Source organism: Phascolarctos cinereus, unplaced genomic scaffold, assembly GCF_003287225.1.
Source record: "Phascolarctos cinereus isolate Bilbo 61053 unplaced genomic scaffold, phaCin_HiC Scaffold_4;HRSCAF=312, whole genome shotgun sequence".
In the NCBI taxonomy this organism is placed as follows: Eukaryota; Metazoa; Chordata; class Mammalia; order Diprotodontia; family Phascolarctidae; genus Phascolarctos; species Phascolarctos cinereus.
The window spans coordinates 86,081,962-86,101,961 of NW_027555847.1; the positions used below are offsets into that span (position 1 = coordinate 86,081,962).

The 20,000-nt window shown below is 49.8% G+C and overlaps 2 protein-coding genes across 6 annotated transcripts; both read left to right on the plus strand.

Moving 5' to 3' along the window:
- Positions 1-42: 42 nt before the first annotated feature.
- Positions 43-6,999, plus strand: NPRL2 (NPR2 like, GATOR1 complex subunit). 4 transcript variants are annotated; one of them, XM_078152356.1, is made up of 12 exons: positions 43-157; positions 365-510; positions 594-685; positions 2,392-2,560; positions 3,105-3,213; positions 4,182-4,318; positions 4,444-4,541; positions 4,782-4,818; positions 5,342-5,435; positions 5,893-6,010; positions 6,390-6,500; positions 6,598-6,688. In XM_078152356.1, exons 2-11 carry the CDS (start codon positions 433-435, stop codon positions 6,460-6,462), a joined length of 1,005 nt encoding a protein of 334 aa, XP_078008482.1. In that variant the 5' UTR covers positions 43-157; positions 365-432; the 3' UTR covers positions 6,463-6,500; positions 6,598-6,688. The 4 variants fall into 4 exon arrangements, with proteins under 4 accessions (XP_078008482.1, XP_078008483.1, XP_020854952.1 ...); XM_078152357.1 differs by having other exon boundaries at positions 6,390-6,504; positions 6,598-6,676; XM_020999293.2 differs by lacking the exon at positions 6,390-6,500 and adding an exon at positions 6,834-6,999 and having other exon boundaries at positions 44-157; positions 6,598-6,740.
- A 25-nt stretch (positions 7,000-7,024) lies between these two features.
- On the plus strand, positions 7,025-19,890 carry ZMYND10 (zinc finger MYND-type containing 10). Of its 2 annotated transcripts, XM_020999291.2 has the most exons (12): positions 7,025-7,296; positions 7,663-7,771; positions 13,780-13,896; positions 14,137-14,190; positions 15,148-15,285; positions 15,488-15,576; positions 15,700-15,800; positions 16,343-16,515; positions 17,286-17,411; positions 17,656-17,777; positions 18,834-18,959; positions 19,268-19,890. In XM_020999291.2, exons 1-12 carry the CDS (start codon positions 7,127-7,129, stop codon positions 19,359-19,361), a joined length of 1,419 nt encoding a protein of 472 aa, XP_020854950.1. In that variant the 5' UTR covers positions 7,025-7,126; the 3' UTR covers positions 19,362-19,890. The 2 variants fall into 2 exon arrangements, with proteins under 2 accessions (XP_020854950.1, XP_020854951.1); XM_020999292.2 differs by lacking the exon at positions 13,780-13,896.
- The last annotated feature ends 110 nt before the right edge of the window (positions 19,891-20,000 follow it).

A 20,000-nucleotide genomic window follows, 5' to 3' on the forward strand; every position in this document is an offset into this window, starting at 1 on the left:
TTACGTCAAGAAGAGTCCCTGGATCCCTTGCCTTGGAACGCAAAGCGCAGGCCACCGGGTGTTCTTGGGTTGTGGGCGGGGCAAGGGAAGGCTTGCGCGCTGCCTTGCTACTGCACAGGTGCCCAAGGGAGCCGGCTCCTTTTCTGCACTTGTTCAGGTACGGGTATTGGCCGGGTTCGGGCTCGCTGGAGCCGCGGAGCCAGAATGGTCCCGGAAGGCTCCTGAAGCCGGTGGGGCTCGGGGTCGACAGGGAGCGCCAGGGGCGAGAGGACAGCAGGGGATGCGCCAGCATCCACCACCCAGGGAACCCCTGCGGCCCGAACGTGGGGAGACTGAGCCAAGCACCGTGTCTTTCCCTCTTCAGCTCCTCGAGTGGGCGGGGCTGGGGCTCCGTCCCCAGGCCTTTGGGGTCTCCGCGCCCCACCAGCCGCCATGGGCAGCAGCAGCAGGATCGAGTGCATCTTCTTCAGCGAATTCCACCCCACGCTGGGCCCCAAAATCACCTACCAGGTAGGCGTGGGGCGGGGCGAGGCGGAGGGATGGGCTGGGCGGGGCCGTGGCACCCCACGAGATGCCCAGGGCTGTCTCCCCAGGTCCCCGAAGATTTCATCTCCCGGGAGCTGTTTGACACTGTGCAGGTGTATATCATCACCAAGCCGGAGCTCCAGAACAAGCTGATCACGGTGTAAGTCCCGGCCCGCCTCCAGCCCGGGAGAGCCCTATTCATCCGAGATTTGCCAGATGGTTGCCTAGGGTGCTGTGTTGAAAAACACAGGCCCTGGCCTCAGGGGGCTTAGAATTTACCAGGAAGAATCTGACATGCATGTCCACAAGGTAAAATGTGAAAGGGCCAAAGGAGGGATCTGGACCAGATGGTCAAGGAAGGCACCACAGCTTTCCACTCACCTACAGCTTCTTAACCTTAGTTACAAGATCACCTTGACTCTTTACCTCATGTTTCCTTAGCCTATGATTGGACGAGTCTTTCCTCATCTCCTCTCCACTCATACAACCACCACCATTTACTCACTTGGGAAACTATAATTGGTTATTAATTGGACTCCCTATCTCTGATTCTTTTGAGAGGTTCAGGGACCCAAGTACAGGACAGAGTGGTCTGGAGTGAATTCACAGACTCAAGCATTCTTTAAGTCAAGTTGGCAAAGGTTTATTATAACGTTAATATGGCAGGCAGAGCTCCTTAAGGGATTCTGCCATGGTGGGCAGAGCTCCTTAGGGAACTTGCAGCCTAACAGGAATGATGCTAAAGCTTATACAGGAAAAGCAGTGGATTATGTAGCACGTATGCTAATTAGGTGATAGCATACAACCTTAGTCACAGGCATCATTCACTACTGGAAAGGGGGGAAGGGGGAGGACAGGAGTTTCCTAAGAGGTATAGGGGTGTATTTTTGGTCTGTTTGTAACAACATAGCTTTGGGAGTTGATGTCTATAATGTGACCTCTGGATCATATACAATAACTGTGGGCATTGATACACAAGTTTTGTTGATACGAGATAGTCTCATTTATACAAGGGTAATTCTACAGAGGTCAGCTTGGTCTTATAACAGGGAGAGATAGTGAGATAGTTTGCCTCACTAGGCCCACTACTGAGTTACTGCCAGAGAGAGTCTTTGGGTTGAGAGGAACAACTGTAAGGGATAGTGCCTTGAGGCTAGGAAGAAATATGGTCTTGGAATTGGGATGCGAGTGTAGACACCCAAACACCAAATCACATCCACTGTGGCACATAGTAGGTGTTTGATGTTTATTGAATGGGGAGGAATCAAGGATGGTTTCATAGAAGAGGTGTCACCTGATCTGAACCGAGTGAAATGTTGAGAGGGTGTGCATTCTGGACATAAGGCAAAATCATACTGGGAAACAGTCCCCTTCGTCTGGAGCAGAGACTGTATATAGGGAAATCATGTGAAATAAAGCTAGAAGTAGGGGTTGCACCCAGATTCTTGAGTGCCTGACAAAAGCAGTTTGTATTTTATCCTTTAGGGAAGAGGATTTTAAGTAAAGGAGTGGCTTGATCCAAGCTGGGCTCTTGAATGATTACTCTGGCAGAAGAAGGGGGGCATTTCTCCTGCAGGATTGGTTAGTGGGGGAAGAGACTTAAAGTCCAGGAGACAGTCAGGAGTACCGTAATCACCTTGGCAAGAACTGACCAGGGTCTGGATCAGAGTAGTATCAGGAGAAGAAGCAAATGAGAAATATCGCCACAGGGACAGACAGCTGACAAGGCCCTGAACCAGAATCCCAATGAGGTCCCCAGAGGCCCAGCTCTGCTCCCATTCTCTGAGAGGTTTTCTAGAAGGGGAGGGGGAGGAACCTGAGAGAGGCACCTGCCACCCCCTCGTGCTAACTCTGCTTCCTGCTTAGGACAGCCATGGAGAAGAAGCTGATTGGCTGCCCTGTGTGCATCGAGCATAAGAAATACAGTCGAAATGCGCTGCTCTTCAACCTCGGCTTTGTGTGTGATGCCCGAGCTAAGACCTGTGCCCTGGAGCCCATTGTTAAGAAGCTGGCTGGCTACCTTACCACACTGGAGGTCAGAGCCAGCCCCCCTGGTGTGCTCAGCTCCGTGGGGGCCATCTCTCCAGGGGCTCAAGCCCCAGGGCCCTGAACGGTAGTCTTGGTCTTCCTGGAGTAACTCAGCTTGGGTGGTAGAGGGATGCACAAAGTCCTACTGCAGACTCCATCTCATAGACACCTCAAAGACCATCTAGTCTAATAACTGTTTCCTAGACAGGAAACAGATGCCCAGGCAGGGCAAAGACTTAGGCTCCTGTGAACAGGGCTTTAAAGCTAGAAAGGATCAGAGATCATTCAGTCCAACCCTATTTCCCCAACTGTAAAATAAAGCTCCAAGAGGTTCAGTGATTTGCCCAAGGCCAAACAACTCATAAAATGGCAAGAGCCCAAGTCCTCTGACTGCAAATCCAGTGCTTTTTAAACTGTACCAAGCAGGAGTGAAATGGGGCACCAAGGAATCTGCCTTCCCTGCTTGCTGTTCCCCTGTCATTGATGGGCCTCATGGCAACTCCCAAGGAAAGGTCAGTGGCTCACCTTTTCCATCACATTTTCCCTTGCAGCTGGAGAGCAGTTTTGTGTCCACAGAGGAGAGCAAACAGAAGCTAGTGCCCATCATGACCATCCTCCTGGAGGAGCTCAATGCCACAGGCAGATGCACCCTGCCTATAGGTAAGGCCCCAGGGTCCAGTCCCTCCTCCAGAGAGGGGCTGCCTGCACATCACTGCCCACGTGAAAATAGAATTCAGAGCTGTCCATGTAGAGCCCCAAAGATTACTGTCCCACATAACCCCCAAAAGATTTCAGTGGATCCATGAACTTTAGTGAGAAATAAAGGACATCTTTATTTTCACTAATCTCTCTAAATGACATTTACCATTTCCTCCAATTATTTAAAAACATGACTCTGAGAAGGAGTCTGTAGACTTCTTCAGACTGCCAAAGGGAACTCCTGATTTATAGGCACCAAGAGGATGTGCCTTATCACAAGGAATGGGACATGTAGAGGAGAGGGTTCCTAAGTTAGGTCACAGACTGAAGTAAATGGAGAAAGACAGAAAAGGAAATTAGACTCTGTGATCAGGCTCCAAAATCTGGGGCACAGACAGTGAACTTTGTGAGGATGGGCCAAGGGAAGTGCCCGCAGAAGCTAGTTCTGCAGGTAACCCCACGTCTGCTCTCTAATGAATGATTGACCCTTTGGGGTCATCAGCATCTCTGTGCAATGTGATAGTGCCTAGCCTATCTGTGGTGTCTAGGGTGAGAATCAGGGGAGGATTCTCACAGGATCTTAGGTTTTAGAGCCAGAGGAGGCTTTAGAGGTCATCTAGCCCTCTTCCTACCCCATCCCCATTATTTTATAGAGGAGGAAGCAGGCAAAATCCAAATCTCATTGAGCCCTGGTTTCACCATCTGTCAAATAGGACTAGACTTTTCCGTAGCTACACAGCAAGTTAGTGGTAGAGCTTCAGTATGAACCCAGACCTCTGCCCACTGGGTCATCGTTCTTTCCGCTCCACCATACTATGGCGTACAAAAGTGCTTTGGAACGTACAAGCCTTACACAGATGCAACCATGTGCATGTGTCATGGTACCCTTCCGGAAGGCTTCCTGGAATCGTTATCATCTTCCTCTATAGATGAGTCTAATACCATCCACTTGAAGGTCATTGAGCAACGGCCTGACCCCCCCATTGCCCAGGAGTATGATGTACCCGTTTTTACCAAGGACAAGGATGAATTCTTTAACTCCCAGTGGGACCTCACCACGCAGCAAGTATGCCCACCTGCTATGTGCCCACCTGCTTAGGGTTCCCCTGGCCAGCCAAGCTTCCCTCTCAGTCCCTGTGGGAAGTGGGGTACACAGACTGAGCTCAGTGATGACATAACCACCCTCTCTAGATACTGCCCTACATCGATGGCTTTCGACACATCCAGAAAATTTCTGCTGAGGCTGACGTGGAGCTCAACCTTGTTCGGATTGCCATCCAGAACCTGCTGTGAGTGGGCCAGGGACCACGAGATGGGTGAGAGGATAGACTGATGGCACCAGGACCTGGACACTACCAGGACCTGCTCTCCCCACCTCTCCCATTTGCTAGATCTTCCCCTTATTCTGAGACCCCACAGATGTTACCACCCAATTGAGAATACCTAAGCTGGGGGCAGGGGGTACCTAGTGGGGGAGTTAGGCCTCAATGGAGGCCAGAGGCCAACACTGATCGGTGTGTCTCCTGCAGGTACTATGGAGTGGTGACCCTCGTATCCATCCTCCAGGTGAGAAGAGGAACAGAGAGAGGAACATTGTGTTTGGGAAAGGAAGAGGGGTTCCACTTCAGAGCACAACCTGAAATCAAGATGATAATACCCACTAAAAGCATGAGAACAGTAGAGAATGCGATTCCCAGTAGGAGTGGGGAATGGCTTGTGCGCATGGCTAGAACAGACACAGAATGGTGGGTCCTCTGGTTGTACAGCTGGAGAAACTGAGACCCCGAAGGGGAAAGGCCTTGTTTGAGGTGACACAGCCAGTAAGTATTCTGTAGCAGAATGAGGATGAGAATCCAGCTTTCCTAGTTTTCAGTTTATTTTTTTTTTCAATGATGCAAATTCATTGGCTGCTAGTGTTTAGAATCAAAAGGGACATTAGATATCCAATCTAAATGTCTTAGTTTTTACCGATGGACATTGGGGCATAAGGGACTTTTCTAAGGTCTTGACTTGTAGTTGGGGGTTTCTAAGCTTGGGGAAGAGGGGGCCAGTGGGCACCTCAGGCCTCATTCCATCTTTCCTCCCCCAGTATTCCAATGTGTACTGCCCCACACCCAAGGTTCAGGACCTGGTGGATGATAAGTCACTGCAGGAGGAATGTCTGTCCTATGTCACCAAACAAGGTATGGGAGGATAGGGAGGGATGAGGGCGAGGACACAGCGTCGAGGGCAGTCTGATTCACTTACAGCAGTGCCTTTGCACGAGCTCAGAGAAGCCACGTCCAGTAATAGTCCACAAATGCTTCAAGTATTTTGAGATTCAAAAATCACTTACCTCACAAACTTCTCTGTAAGTAGTATTATTCCCATTTTATGGATAAGGAACTGAGGCACAGATTTAAGTGACTTGCCTGTGGTCATGTAGCTAAGAAGTGTTGGAAATAGTGTTCAAACCCTGGTCTCTTCTAGCTCCAGATCCCATTGTGCAAAGGTGCCTTCTTAGGGGCCCAAAACGATAAAGAAGAAATCCTAATTCCAATTCCTCCCAACTGCCCCTCAAACTGCCCTGAGGCCCAGAATGATAACGAAGAGCCACAGGTATGTGGGCCACCAGCTTCCTGTCACCATATCAACTCACAGGGCATAAGCGAGCCAGCCTCCGAGATGTCTTCCAGCTCTATTGTGGCCTCAGCCCAGGCACCACTGTCCGAGACCTCATTGGCCGCTATACTCAACAGCTGCAGCATGTGGATGAGAGGTCAGTGAGGGTGCAGCCCTCACCTCTGGAAAGCTGGGCCGCCTGGGGAAGGCTGCAAGCCCAGGGGGCTGGCCTTGAGGGACACATGGGAGGGGGGTGCCTCATTTGGTTATAGCCATCTAGGGGAAGGCAGTCCATCAGGGCACCGAAACTGAGAGGAGAGCTGTTGGCTTTTATCCGGCATTGGTCCTGCCTGATAGGCAGTGCAGGTATTATGACAGTAGAAGAAACTGAGGCCCTGAGGAGGTGACTGCCCAGCACACCTTCCATCCACCCTCCTTCCTCACCTGGAGGGCTGCTGATTTCCAAATCTAACTCTCTTTCCGGAGAGAAGGATTACCAACCTTGAGCCAAACACCTTACCTGTTCTGGGCCTCAGTTTCCCCTTCAGTATAAAGAGCACCGTTCAGACCTCTCAGAGGTTGCCTCTGCCTCAGAGTCAGCGATGTTGACACTTAGACGTTTCCTGGGGAGGTGACCCTTGCACACAGTAGGTACTTTGTGTTTGCTGAGTTGAATCCATCTGGGCAGGCAAGGTCTCGGCTGGTATGGAGGCCTCACCCACGGTCCTCCCGCCCTCCCAACAGGAAGCTGATCCAGTTTGGGCTAATGAAGAATCTGATGAGGCGGCTGCAGAAGTACCCGGTGCGAATCACCGCGGAGGAGCGCAGCCACCCGGCCCGCCTCTACACAGGCTGCCACAGCTACGACGAGATCTGCTGCAAGACGGGTGGGTGTGGGGGGCGGCCGCGGAGGGCCGGGGGCGACCACGGGGGGCCAGGGGCTCTGCGAGTGAGCACCTGCCTCCCGCCCATCCTCCTAGGAATGAGCTACCGGGAGCTGGATGAGCGTCTGGACAATGACCCCAACATCATCGTCTGCTGGAAGTGAAGCCCTCTGCGGGAGTTGGGAGCACCCGCGCCCTCCGCCGCTGTGGGACTTGGAGGGTAGGGGCGGACTGGGTGAATAAAGCGCCTTCCTTCTCTGCCCTCCTGCTCCGTCTCCTGGCTTTGCCCTCTGCGTCCAGCAGGGGGAGCTGGCGCCTTCACGCGCGATGGCGAGCCCTTCGTTTCCTTGGCGACGGGGACGCCAGTCTTTCCAACCGCTTTTCAACTAATGAGCACCGCGCGAGCGCGACGCCGCGAAGGGGCTGAATGGTGCTCCGACTTTCCTCCATCTCGCCACAGCCCGAGGATGGGGGACTTGGAAGTGCTGTTGCCCGGAGAGGCCGAGGCCCTGGTGCAGGCCCTGCAGAGCTTCCCACTGCGGGACATGGGATCCCAGGGGTGAGGGCTCCGAGGCCCCCAGGAAGGGGCTGGGGGCGCGGGGACCACGCCCCTCGGCCCGGACAGAGGGCTGCAGACCAGCCCCCAGAGTGGGTGTAGAGGGCTTTGATAAACTGAAGATGTCTGCAGAACTTGTGGGGGCTGTACAATGCCACCCCCATTCCCCCAGGGTCCCAGACTGGCGACTTCAAGCTCTCGTAGTTAGGGTGGAGGGTCGTGGGTGGGAGAGAAGGGCTTTGCTGTGCCTGGTCAGGTAGACTAGAGACTAAAGTCAGCCCTACCCAGAAACCCCCCCTCCCTTTGGGGGCTACATGGTGTCTGGAAGCTTCAAGGTTTTCTCCATCCCACTGAATCCCTTATGGCCAGGTGGTGTCGGCAGCATGAACAGCTGGAGAAGTTGAATATGCAGGCCATCCTGGATGCCTCATCCAGCCAGGGAGAGCCCATCCAGGAGCTGCTGGTCACACATGGCAAGGTATGATATGGAACCCTAGTACTAGAGACTGCTGCTAAAAGGCCAGATACCCATCCCCCACCCTGCCCCCTCCCTCCCTCCCTGACAGCAGGATAAGATCTTTGAGTAACTCACTTCCCTTCAGGAAGGCAGACATTGTCTGCTTCCTTCCCCATTGGAGTACTCAAGGCAAAGTAGAAGATCTGATGCCTCCGCTTGTACGGGTAGCAACCTGTGTGGTAGCGTCTGAACGACTCTGGGGGCACCTAAGCCAAACTCTTTCTCTTTCTGACACCTCAATTTCACCAGTGGCCATTTGATCCCTGGAGATAAATTTTAATATGGGAGAGGAGTTCTTATCCCCTTCAGATAAGGTATATATAACACAAACAAGACATCTAAAACATATATCATCTATCTAGTGACCCCAAAGGGAGCTCAGGCCTGTACTGCACTGGCTCTGAAAGTGTTTCTCTTTTCTCTGTTCACGTCCTCTGACCTCGGGGGGAACTTTTTTCCCCTTTCCATCAACAAAACAAATTAGTAAGAATTTCTTTAGTTCCACTTACTGTGCCCAGCTTTATGCTTCCTGCTGAGGGGAAATTCATTAGATAGTCTAAGGTACCTTTTGATTCTAAGCGCTATGAGCCAATAAACTCTCTTCTAGATCACTCCAAAACTGTGTACTAGATGGGCTAGGTTCTAGCTAGGTCCTAAAAGGGGGAAGAGAATAAGCATTTATTAAACACCTACTGTGTACCAGGCACTGTACTAAGAAATGGCTAAGACCTAGTCTCTGACCTCAAGGAGTTCACAGTCCTGTCTCAGAGGGGAATAAAAGCAAAACAAGGAAAATGTTCAATGGCACCAGCAGGTTTCAGTAAGAGTTTTAGGTAACAGCGTTGGAGGGTTACATACGCAAGTGTACAATAAGACACGTTAAGTGTTCGTAGGGATTCTGAAAAGGGAGAAAAGATGTGGAATCAGGACACCTGGCTTCAGATACCAGCTGCCAGCAGCTGCTTGCTGGAAGACAACAGGCCTCTGGTTCCTTACCTACCTATAAGCTTACTTTCCTGGGCTGTGAGGGAAGTACTTTTAAGAATAAGAAGTTGGATTAGGGATTGGCCCCAAGACCACATGTGGCCTTCTAGGACCTTGGGTTTGGCCTCTTGACAGAGTCCAAGTTTTCAAATTGTTTTATTAAGGAGATTTGTTCTGTGAAGTTTGGATTCAGTCAAAGGGCCGCACTTGAGGACCTAGAGGGCCACATGTGGCCTTGAGACAGCAGGTTCCCCTCTCCCCCATTAGACCCTTGAAAAAACAAACCTCACTGAAGAAACCGTGGGTTTCCTTCTCAATTCATCTAGCATTTATTAAGCACTTGCTGTATGACCAAAACAGCCCCCCTGCCCTTAATGAGCTTACATTCTACTGGAGTGAAAGAACCTGTATAAAGATATGGAAATACAAAGAGATGGGCCTGAAAGGCACAGTGTTCAAAGACTCACAGATGAGATAGGGAATATATAGCGGAAGGAACAGTTTGGTTGGAATGGCAAGGACATGACAGGGAGTAATTTCTGAACAGTCCAGAAAGATAAACAGTAGCATTTTCCCTTGGGCATTTTATCTCTTCCCTCTGTTCTTGTTGCTCTTCATAACCATTCTGTGGAGACCTAAAAACTAGGTTTCCCATGGAGTTGTACATTTAGCTACTCTCCCAAGGTTGGCTCTGCCCATGGAAAGGCTTATCAAGGGCTACAAAGAGAACTACCCACTGAGAATGAGCCCCTGAAACATGTTCAGCCTCACTAATACTCAGAGATGCAAACTGGTTTAACTTGGAGGAACCACCTCACAAATCCATCACATTTGCAAAAATTAAAAACAACTAAACTCAGTACTGGTGGGCTTCTGGGGAAGAAGGCATGCTCACTTATTACTGGTGGAGCATCTCTGTGGAGGGCAACCTAGTCATACTCTTTGACCCATCAGTATCAATATCATGAATAAACGCAGAGAGTGTTATCAAAAGGAACAAAACAGCACTCTTTGTAGTTGAAAAAAAAAGGGAGAGGGAGGGGGACGATCTGAATGTCCAAATGGCTAAATAAATTGTGGTACATTACTATACTAGAGTACTGTAGTACCAAGGAATATAAAGAATTTTGGAAGGATCTTTGTGAAATGCTTTAAAGCCAAAAAAAGAGCAGAACTAAAAATGAGCAAAGAATTCTGATGGAGGAAATGACTGAAAAACTATGACATTTCATGTACCAAAATTAATTTAAATAATCATTACAAAGCAAATATGCTGGAGTTGATATTCAGTATTAAATGTATCAACTAGAAGAGTGGCTACATACATCATAGGACATTAGTATAGTGGCTTACTGTAATGCAATTAATAAGGGCAATTATGAGGAATACCAGGAAATCTGGAAAACTGAAAAATTCAGAACCAGAAGAATGGCGTGCTCACTAACTAGGCTGATTTGAGGATAATGGGACAAAGGGTTATCCTGGAGTATTGGAGTTACTGGAAAGTTGTCAGAGCACTAATAAATCAATCTTTAATGGATTAGGAATCCCCTGAGCAATCTTTGAGGTTACTTACCTGGATCAGATTTTGTCTGAGCACCTGATTTGCATACCTTTCTCTCTGCCTTTGTGACTAACTCCTAGAGTTAGGACCCCTGTATTATAGAATATGGAGCTGGGATGGAAAAGGGACAGTGAGAGAAAAGGATGTGGAAGAAAACCACTAATTGCATTTTGGGATTTTTGATACAAGTCTGGTAGAAACATTGTATTATTGTAATCTTGAGCATTTTTCTTAGAGAAAATCCTGACTTTTTGAAAATCTCACCCAAGCCATTTTGAGTTAAAATTTGTAGTTCTCCTAAACAAAGATAAAATTCCACAATAAGCTAAATCATAGTAACAGCATTCAGGTAACAGAATTACAGTGTCAGCAAATTCTCCTACGACTGTTTAATCCCTCTGCAACTCGTCCTCCCAGGATTCTTCTTTCTGCCCAGTCAAAGGTGAACACAAGAAATACTTCTATCAAAGTCTCCTTCCTTTTTTAAGTTTTATCACTCCCCTATTTTGGTGGGGGATCAAGGGCCCCTAGCCCTTGACAGGTCACTACCTTAATTCTATTCTGACTTAGTTTTAGACATATGTTAGGCCTTTGAAAAAGATATTTAAAAGGATTTCAAACTAATATTGATTAGCCTTTCTTTTTAGGTGGGACCAAGGACTTCAGACTAAATTGTCCTTAGCACAAAGCCTGGCATATAGTAGACACAGTAAATGCTTGTTGACTTGTCCTCATGGAGTGTTTATAATACAAGGTATCCCAAAAGTCTTAGTGCAGGTTTTACTAGTTTAAAACTATTCGTTTTCAGTTAAAACTAATATAACTAAAACTTAGATTTAACTATTAGTTTATTTTAGTGCAGTTTTAAGCTAGTAAAATGGCATTAAGACTTGGGACAGGTTGTATGTAGTCTAAAGAAGAAATGAGGGGCAACTAGGTGGCTCAGTGGATAGAGCACTGGCCCTGGAGTCAGGAGGACCTGAGTTCAAATCCAGCCTCAGACACTTGACACTTACTAGCTGTATGACCCTGGGCAAGTCACTTAACCCCATTGCCTGGCAAAAAGAAGAAAGAAAGAGATGAGAGAAGGAGGAGTGTTGTTATGTTTGCACCATAGGAAGCTCCTAGAGTCAACATCCTTGGCTACAATGACCACAAAAATAAAAGTGGAAATAGGATGTTGATGAGCAGGCCCTCAGCCAAGACAAGGCCTGAAGCCAGCATTTCAGCTAGCTAAAGTTTTTAGATTGAGCCTGGGTTTCCTCAACTGTAAAATGGAGAAAATCCTACCTCCCAGAGTTATGGTGAAGGTCAAATGAGATTGCATGCAGGTGTCAGCACACTTTTCAAACCTTAAGATGCAGCATTTTGCTCTCCCAGCTAATATATCCATAGAGATAGTCTGAACAAGCACTTGCTGCCTATGGACTCCTGAAGGCTGGGGGGTCAGGGAGGACTGTGAGATGGGGGAGTCAGGACAAGGACCTGGTTTCAGGAAGAGGGGGAAGATGTAGTGAGCATTGAGGAGCTCAGGTTGCCGGCTTGGACCTTAGAAAATGAGAGAAGGCTGACCTGCTGGAGGCCACACTGGGCCTAGAGAGCAGAGCCATGGTTCAAACACATGAGCTTGTGACACCAATCCAGAGTCCAGGGCTTTTTCCATCATGCAACACGGCCTCTCTGTGATATAAGAAAACCCTGGGGTGGTGGGACAATGGGCCAATCACTGAGCCGCTGTACTAACTATTCCTCATCATTCCAAGAAATAGAGATAATTGTCCCTGCACTGCTTACCCCACAAGGTATCTGTGAGCAAGATGTCTTATAAATTTGAAAGTAAGACATAAATTTAAGTTGTTACCTGGGAGTTCGGTCTTGTATACAAGACCTGTCCTCATCCCCCATTGCTAATTTCCCCATTTCCCACCCCCCAAATGAAATAGTGTTTAGTCTTTTACTCATCAAAGCCTTGGGATTGGGTAAGATGTCAAGAGGGCTTAGAAGACAGCTAAACTCCAGCCTTCCTGCTTTAGGCCCCTAGAACCTTAGAAAACAAAGTGACTATTAACCACAACTCCATCACATCGAACACTCATTTGTGACCGTCCACTTCCACCAAGGGAGAAGACAAGCAAGGAGTTGAAGCATAAGTTATTGAGTGCCTTACTAGGCAAATGGATTCTCTTTTTGAGTGGTCCCTTATAAATATTTGCTACCGAAGTTTACAGTGTGTCTATATAGAATCCTTGTGTGTTTGAAGTTGTATTCATATAAGATAAATACCATTACAATTAATTTGGGACTATAAAATCATTTTCTTATACTTGGAATTGCATTGTAATAAGTACTGCTTCTGGTACTATAGCCAGAAGTGACCCTGAGCACTCAGTCATCTTTACTTTGTTAGCTCAGCTGAAGGAGGAATATAACACACACATGCTCATTAAAATTCCACTAATGATTTTTAAATTGGGGAAACTCACCATAACCATCCTTAGCAACCTTCTTATCACTTGTGCTCAAAAGCTCCACTTCCCAATACAGGATGAGAGAGACAGAGACAGATGGAGCTTGTCTGAAAAAGATGAAGGGGACGGGGGAAGTAGAGAACTGAAGGCTGGGTATGAGCCCAAAAAACCAGTGCAGCTTTGGGTAGCATGGTGAGACTCCTGCTTCCATCCCAGGAGCAACGAGATGAGCGCTGCCCCTGCCCTGGTCAGACCATAGCAAGGCTTGGGTGTCCAGTTCTGGAAGCCACAGTTTAAAAAGAACATTGATAATGATCTAAGACGATCCCAAAAGACTCATGATGGAAAATGCTATCCACTATGGAATCTGAATGCAGATCGAAGCGTACTATTTTCTTTCTCTCTTTTTTTTCTTCCTTGTGGTTTTTCCCTTTTGTTCTGATCCTTCTTTCACAACATGACTAATGTGGAAAAAATAAAATAAAATGGAAGAAAAAAGGACATTGATAAGCTAGGAAGCAAGCAGAACGGTAAAGGGCATTGCGTCCCTGTCACGTAAGAGGATGAAAGAACTGGGGGAATTTAGCTTGAAGAGAAGACTCATGGAAAACCTAATGGCTTCTTCCAAACACTTGAAGGCTCATGTGAGAGATTCCATTTGTTCTGCTTCTTTTCAAAGGCAGAACCAGGAGCAGTGGAGAGAAGTAGCAAAAAGGCAAGGTTAGGTTTGATGTCAGGAGAAGCCTGGCGATAATTAGCGCTATCGGGAAGTGAAACGGGCTACCTTGGGAGCTGGCAGCTGCCCTGCCCCCTCGGGGGAGGACCACTGATCAGGCGTGTGAGAGTAGAGCTTCCCACCCAAAGTGAGGCTGGACTTACCGGCAGCTGAGACCCCTTCCACCTTGAAAAGTCTGTGATGAGGCTTCGTTTCTTGTCTCCTCCGGCACCGCCAGATCCCGACTCTGATTGAGGAACTGATTTCTGTGGAGGTGTGGAAGCAGAAGGTGTTCCCCATTCTGTGCAAGCTGGAAGATTTCAAACCCCATAACACCTTTCCTATTTACATGGTGGTGAGAACAGCAGTGGACCCTGGACACTCTGTATTCCCCACCCTCCCTCCCCCCAACCTGCTTCGCAGGTGTCTGACCCATGTCCCCTCCCTCCCTCCTGGCCCCAGCTAGGGCTCTACACTAAGTTGGATAAGTAAGCCTAAGAGGGTGGGCGTCCCACCTCATGGAGCCGGGCTGTGGGCAGGAAGTGGGCCTGGGATTTCTCTCCCGAGTGTGCTCTGCTCCTCCTTTCCTGCCCAGGTGCACCACGAGGCCTCCATTATCAACCTTCTGGAGACCGTCTTCTTCCACAAGGTGAGCCTGGTCCACCCTCAGCAAGGAGTACTGAAGAGCTTTTGGCTCTGGGAATAAGATGGGAGCAGATCTGGAAAGCCCAGGGAGGAGGCTTGTTGAATGAAATGATGGTAGCCTTGGGTTAACTGGTCAGCCTTGACTAGCTTGCAGCTCTTGCTAGCATGCCCCAGGGATGAGAGAAGGAAGCTGGGACTGGAGCCAGAGCTCATCCCTGCTAGTTCAGGTGTCACCTTTGGCACACATACTGGCTGTGTGACCCTGGGAAAGTTGATTAACCTCTCTGTGCCCAAGGCCAGTAGTGTCAGCCTCAAATAGAAGGGATCCCTGCGGGGCACGTATTGACTCAGAAAACCACGTGTTAACATTCTGTTCTGTTGAATACTTATTTTGTTAAACATTTCTTTATTTTAATCTTGTTAAGGATGCCCTGGAAGGGTTAGGGTCTCTGCATCCACACCTCTACTGGAGGCCCTTAAAACTTTCAGTTTTAGAGAGAAGTTGGCAGAGAAGTTACCAGCTTGGACTGGTACAAGGAATTTCCTTCTCCAGGAATTCACTATACCAGTGAAATCACAGTTCTAGCCCCTAACTTTGAGTAGACTTACTTGACTATATCCCACTCTGTCCCCATTGTGGCCGTGCAGACTTTGCCCCAGGCCTCCTGACTGCTTGCTGGCTCCTTACCTGACCCCAGCTTCCTGGGCTGGGACTGCTGGGCCAAGTGAAAAGAGCACAGACACTGTAGGTTAGGTCAGGGGAGATGGCAGGATGGCATAATGGGCTGTGCCCATCTGACAGGGGGCTCTTGGGCAAGGACCACAGTGTGTCTGGTATACTTGAAGGTCTTTAAAGATGGAAAGGATCCAGAGCCCCTCCCAAGGGAGAGAGAATTCAGACCCTGAGGCTAGCACCATGTGCCTCTCACTCACATCCCTTCATCTTTCCTTTCTTTCTCAGGAAATATGTGACTCAGCTGAGGACTCCATTTTGGACTTAATTGACTATTGTCACCGAAAACTGACCCTCCTGGTGGCCCAGAACAGCTCTGGAGGCTTCTCAGTGCCTGAAGGAGAGTTTGAGCTTTCACCTTTGCAGGTACCTTGGGTACCCCATCCCTGCCCCACTTCCCCACCAAAGCTGACTCTTTCCAGGCAAGGCAGTGGGCTCCTTTGAAGAGCCAATGTTCTCTAGCCCAGGCTGAGCAGAATGAGACTCCATGGCCAGAGAAAGGGGGCCTGCCCTTACTGAAAACCTGTTTTTCCCATGGTCCCCGCCATGCCCTCCCCATACTTTCCAGGAGCTACAGAAGCAGGCCCAAACCATGGAGTTAGAGATCTCTCTGAAGGCCCTTTCTGTGCTGCGCTACATCACAGACAGTGTGGACAGGTGAGTGGTGTGGCTGATACAGAGCCACCTTCCCTGCTTTCCTCCCAGGAGAGGTCCCTGGGGGCTGGAGAGGGGCCGAGGGGGCAGCTCAGCTCTGATTCCCACAATGCCTGCCCTCTGCAGCCTGTCTCTGAGCACCCTGACCCGTATGCTGAGCACCCACAACCTGCCTTGCCTCCTGGTGGAGCTGCTGGAAAACAGCCCCTGGTATCGCCAGGAAGGAGGTGAGTTTCTTCCCCAGGAAGTTCCCCTTCCTCAGGAAGCTTTCTGGCCCTCATCCAGAGAAAAGGAAGATGCACAGAGCACCCTGGGCTCAGCTCCGAGCCAGCAGGTGGCCTGAGCCCCAGAAGACTGTTATAGATCCTGGCTCTGTGTCTGTGACGCCTCTGGTCAGGAACAGTGACTGTCTCGAGCATTTGTTGTGTTCCTGTGATTGAAGACAGCTGGGAGTTGCCAAAAGTAAATGAAAATCTCTCAGAATTCCACAAGTATGTTTGAAAATCAAACCCTGCCATTTCCCAGCAGGATCTGGGCTCAGCCCACATCTCCCTGTGCATCCTGTAATCAGGGTGTAGAGGGTCTCAAAACTGGAGGGGACTTGGCTGCAGTCTGTTCTTGGCCCTTCATCTTGTAGATATCAAGAAGTTAAGGCCCAAAGAAATTGAGAGCCTTGTCCAAGATCCTAAAGCATGTCAGTGGCAGAGCTTAGAGCAGTTCCCTGGCCTCTGACACCTCTCCCGTACCCTCTCCCTTGCTTTTTCCTCAGGCCAGCTGAAGAGGTTTGAGGGGGGCCGGTGGCAAATAGTGACCACCAAGGACTATCCAAGGCTGACCAAGATAGATGGTCAGGTGTGGATTGCCCTGTACAACCTGCTGCTCAGCCCTCCATGCCAGTCCAAGTATAACCTCACCGGCTTCAACAAGAACCAGCTCCTTAAGGTGAGTCATGCTAAGAGAGTGTTATGGGGCGAGGGGAGCAGGCAGGGGGCATCCGGCCCTCACAGGTGCCCCATTGCCCCCCTCCTGCTCCTAGTCTCTCTGCTCTAGCCCTGCCATTGCTGCTGCCGCCCCTCACCAAGTGGCCACAACTCTCCTCCCTCTTAGTGGGGCCGGAGAGCAGTGGCTGTTTTCAAAAACCTTTCTATAATCTGGCCAAGGAGGTAAAGGAGCAAAGTCCCCCAGGTGGCTGGATTTGGTGGAGGGCCCTGAACAGGGGTCTAGTATCGGATAAGTTTGATTCAGTCCAGTTGGCTGGCATGGCTCCTGAGCCCAGGGCACCTTCCCTCCCTCCTCCCTGCCCTGTCCCACTGGTGTCTGAGAGGATCCTGGGTCCCCAAGTCACACTTCACCCACTAGAATAACTCCTTCCCCCCAACCCTTCCCTCCCTGAGAAAGCCACCTCAATATACCCTTGGACATCAAACTGTCTTTCCTTCGTCACCACTGCCCACACACACACACTCCCCTCCATGGCAAGGGTCCAGTTGGAACTCTGTTCCACACACTGATGCATCACTGCCCCAAGTGTAAAGAAAAACCAGCTCTTTAGCTTCATGTACTCATGTTTGAGAGCAGTGACTGCTCAGCTCAGGTCTCTCTCCCTTCCCTGGTGAGGCTTGGAGGACAGAACCCAGGGCATTAGGAAACATTTCAGAGGCCTTCTGGGCTCCTGGTCTTCCTGGTAGCTTCCCTTGGCTCTGTTCCCCCAGCTCCGGGCCTTGCTCACTGACATCCTGCTGGACCAGATCCCCAACCTGGTGGAGCTACAGCGCTTCCTGAGCCACCTGGCACTCACCGAGCCCCTCCCTCCCAAGAAGGACCTGGTGATGGAGCAGGTATCGACAGAGGGAGAAGGCAGATGGCTGCCCAGCCCAGCCTAGAGCAAATCTGACCAGTCAGTGCTCTGTCGGACAGTGGGGTCCAATGGTTAGAGGACTGTTAATGAGGCCAGACCCCTGGGTTCTCTTACTGGCACAGCTAAGCATGCTGAGGCCTTGAATGACTCAACTTCTATCATATTCTTTGGTTCCTCAACTTGCTGGTCGAGGCCTTCTCCCATTCTGTGGCCTTTGCCCACAGATCCCAGAAATCTGGAGCCGGCTAGAGAGGAAGAATGGGGGGAAGTGGCAGGCCATTGCAAAATACCAACTGAAGCACATCTTTAGCCCCTCTGAGCAGGAGCTGCGTCTGCAGGCCAGAAGGTAGGCAGGGGGGCAACGCCAGACCCGCCCACCCTTAAGAGGGATTTGTCCTGAGTCTCAAGGGTCCCTGATTCCTGAAAACTTGAGAGCACCAGCTCCTTCCTCGTCAGGCTGGTCAAGATGGGACCATTGCCCTCAGCCTGGGCCAGGCCTGTCACTTTTCTCTGCTTTCTAAACCTTAGCCTGAGCTTGAGGCTCCCCTGATTTTCCTAGCCTTTGGCCACTCCGCTGCTCCTGCTACCATAACTGGTCTGCTGCCTCTCTACTTATCCTTATTGGCTGCATGGCCCAAAAGAAAAGTTTCCAAGATATATTTTATAAGGAAATGATCCATTCAAAGGAACATTCCAGGGCAGGATAATTAGACATGTTCATGTAAAACAAATTGACTCAATTCCAGGTTAGGCAGTGACTTAGTTTCCAAGCACATCTGTCTAGCTAATGTTTTCCTAGCCAGGTTTGGCCCAAGATTCCCTCTAGTTCATAGGCCAAAGTCAAGAGTGGTTTCTTCCATCCCAGAGCAAGTCCCCAAGACCAATGATCTGGGATTCACCCACTTGGGTTCCTGGGATCAAGCTCATTGGGTTGTTCTATAACCCTCAGATCCTGTCAGCCAATCAAGCAGTCTCATAATAACATGGCTGGTCTGGAGGTGCACCACTTCTGCATTCCTAACTAATCACAGGACCATGGCATTTAGAGCTGGGAAGGATCAAAGAGAGCATTGATGTAGTCCCTAGGTTTCTATACTTGGACTGAGAGAAGGGAAACTGAGAGCCAGAGAAGGGAAGATACTTGTCCACAGTCAAAAAGGCAGCAAGTAGCAAAATCTAACCATGTCCTCTAGTTTCAGATCCAGTGTCCTTACCTCAAGACACCCTCCTGGACCCCCAACCAAGAAAAAAACACAGAGATACAAAAGGATCCTGGCAGTATTATAGAATATCACCTCAAAATATATAACCCCACACCTCTTGAAAGAGCCCCTAGACCAAATACCATGGTCATACTGGTCATACTTCTCTAGGCCCCTCTTTTTCCTGTGTTCTTCTACAGGTGGGCAGAGACCTACAAGCTGGATGTGATAGAGGCACTGAACCCTGAGAAGCCCAAGTGTGCCTCCTGCAATGCTGAGGCCTCCAAGAGATGCTCTCGCTGCCAGAACGAGTGGTACTGTAAGCGGTATGTTCACCACTATGCCCAAAACTGCTTGCCCACAACCTCAACCCGCCTTCTTCCCTTCGCTCTCCCAGGAAGTAGAACCTCCCCAAACATGATCCAAGAGCTCTGGAGTAGCCTGGGCTTTTGGGGTCTGGTGCCTCCAGGAGCTCCCATTCAGAGACCAAATCTCATTAGCCCAGGGGTAGCATTCGCCCTAGGATCAAGGCAAAAGGGTTAGGTCCCCAGGGCCCACGGACCCATTCCTTTCTTAGGATAACGGCTAAGCAGAACCTTATTGAGCCTCAGCTGCTTCTCTTCCTCTTGAACAGGGAATGCCAGGTAAAACACTGGCAGAAGCACCGAAAATCTTGTGACTTACTGGCCAAGTCGATGGACAATGTGAAGGAGGAGGTCAAAGCCTAGTAGTAGCTGCTGCTTGTTTACCCTCATGGTATCCCATCATGCCAAGCCCCCACTCATCCAAGGCCCCAGAGTGCCCCACTATTCTAGCTATGTGCCCCACCACACACACACACCCTAGCACCCCAGGCCAGACTGGTCCATAGGCTCCCACGTCAGGCAGAGGCCACTGCTTGCTCTCTGCCCTTCCTGGTCTGAACCCCTGGTTACTCTATTTCTTGCCTAGTCCTGCAGCTCCCAACTTGTGCCTCAGCTCTCAGGACAGACTACATGAGTCTAGAACCAAGGAGGGTTCTTGGGAGTTGGGGCTGGGTACTTCCAGAGATCCCTCCCTCTTCCTTCTTGCCCCGGGGAAGGAGGAGGGGGAATTCTAGGGAGGGTGAGTCCTCACAGGGACCTAGAGAAAGGAGGGTGTAAGATTGCGTTGCTGAGACTTCCCTCTGCTTTCTGAGAGTCTGTGGCAGGATAGTGCGGATGTGGGGTACCTTCTTCCTCTCTCTAAAGTACAGTAAAGCTTTCTTTTGAGAAAGAAGTTTCTGTCTGCTTGCAGCGCTAAACCGCCCTAACTTGGCCCCTCTCTTCTAAGGCCTGCCTAGTGATGGGATGGGGATGGCTTTGGAAGAGGGCTGAGGCTGCTTCCTG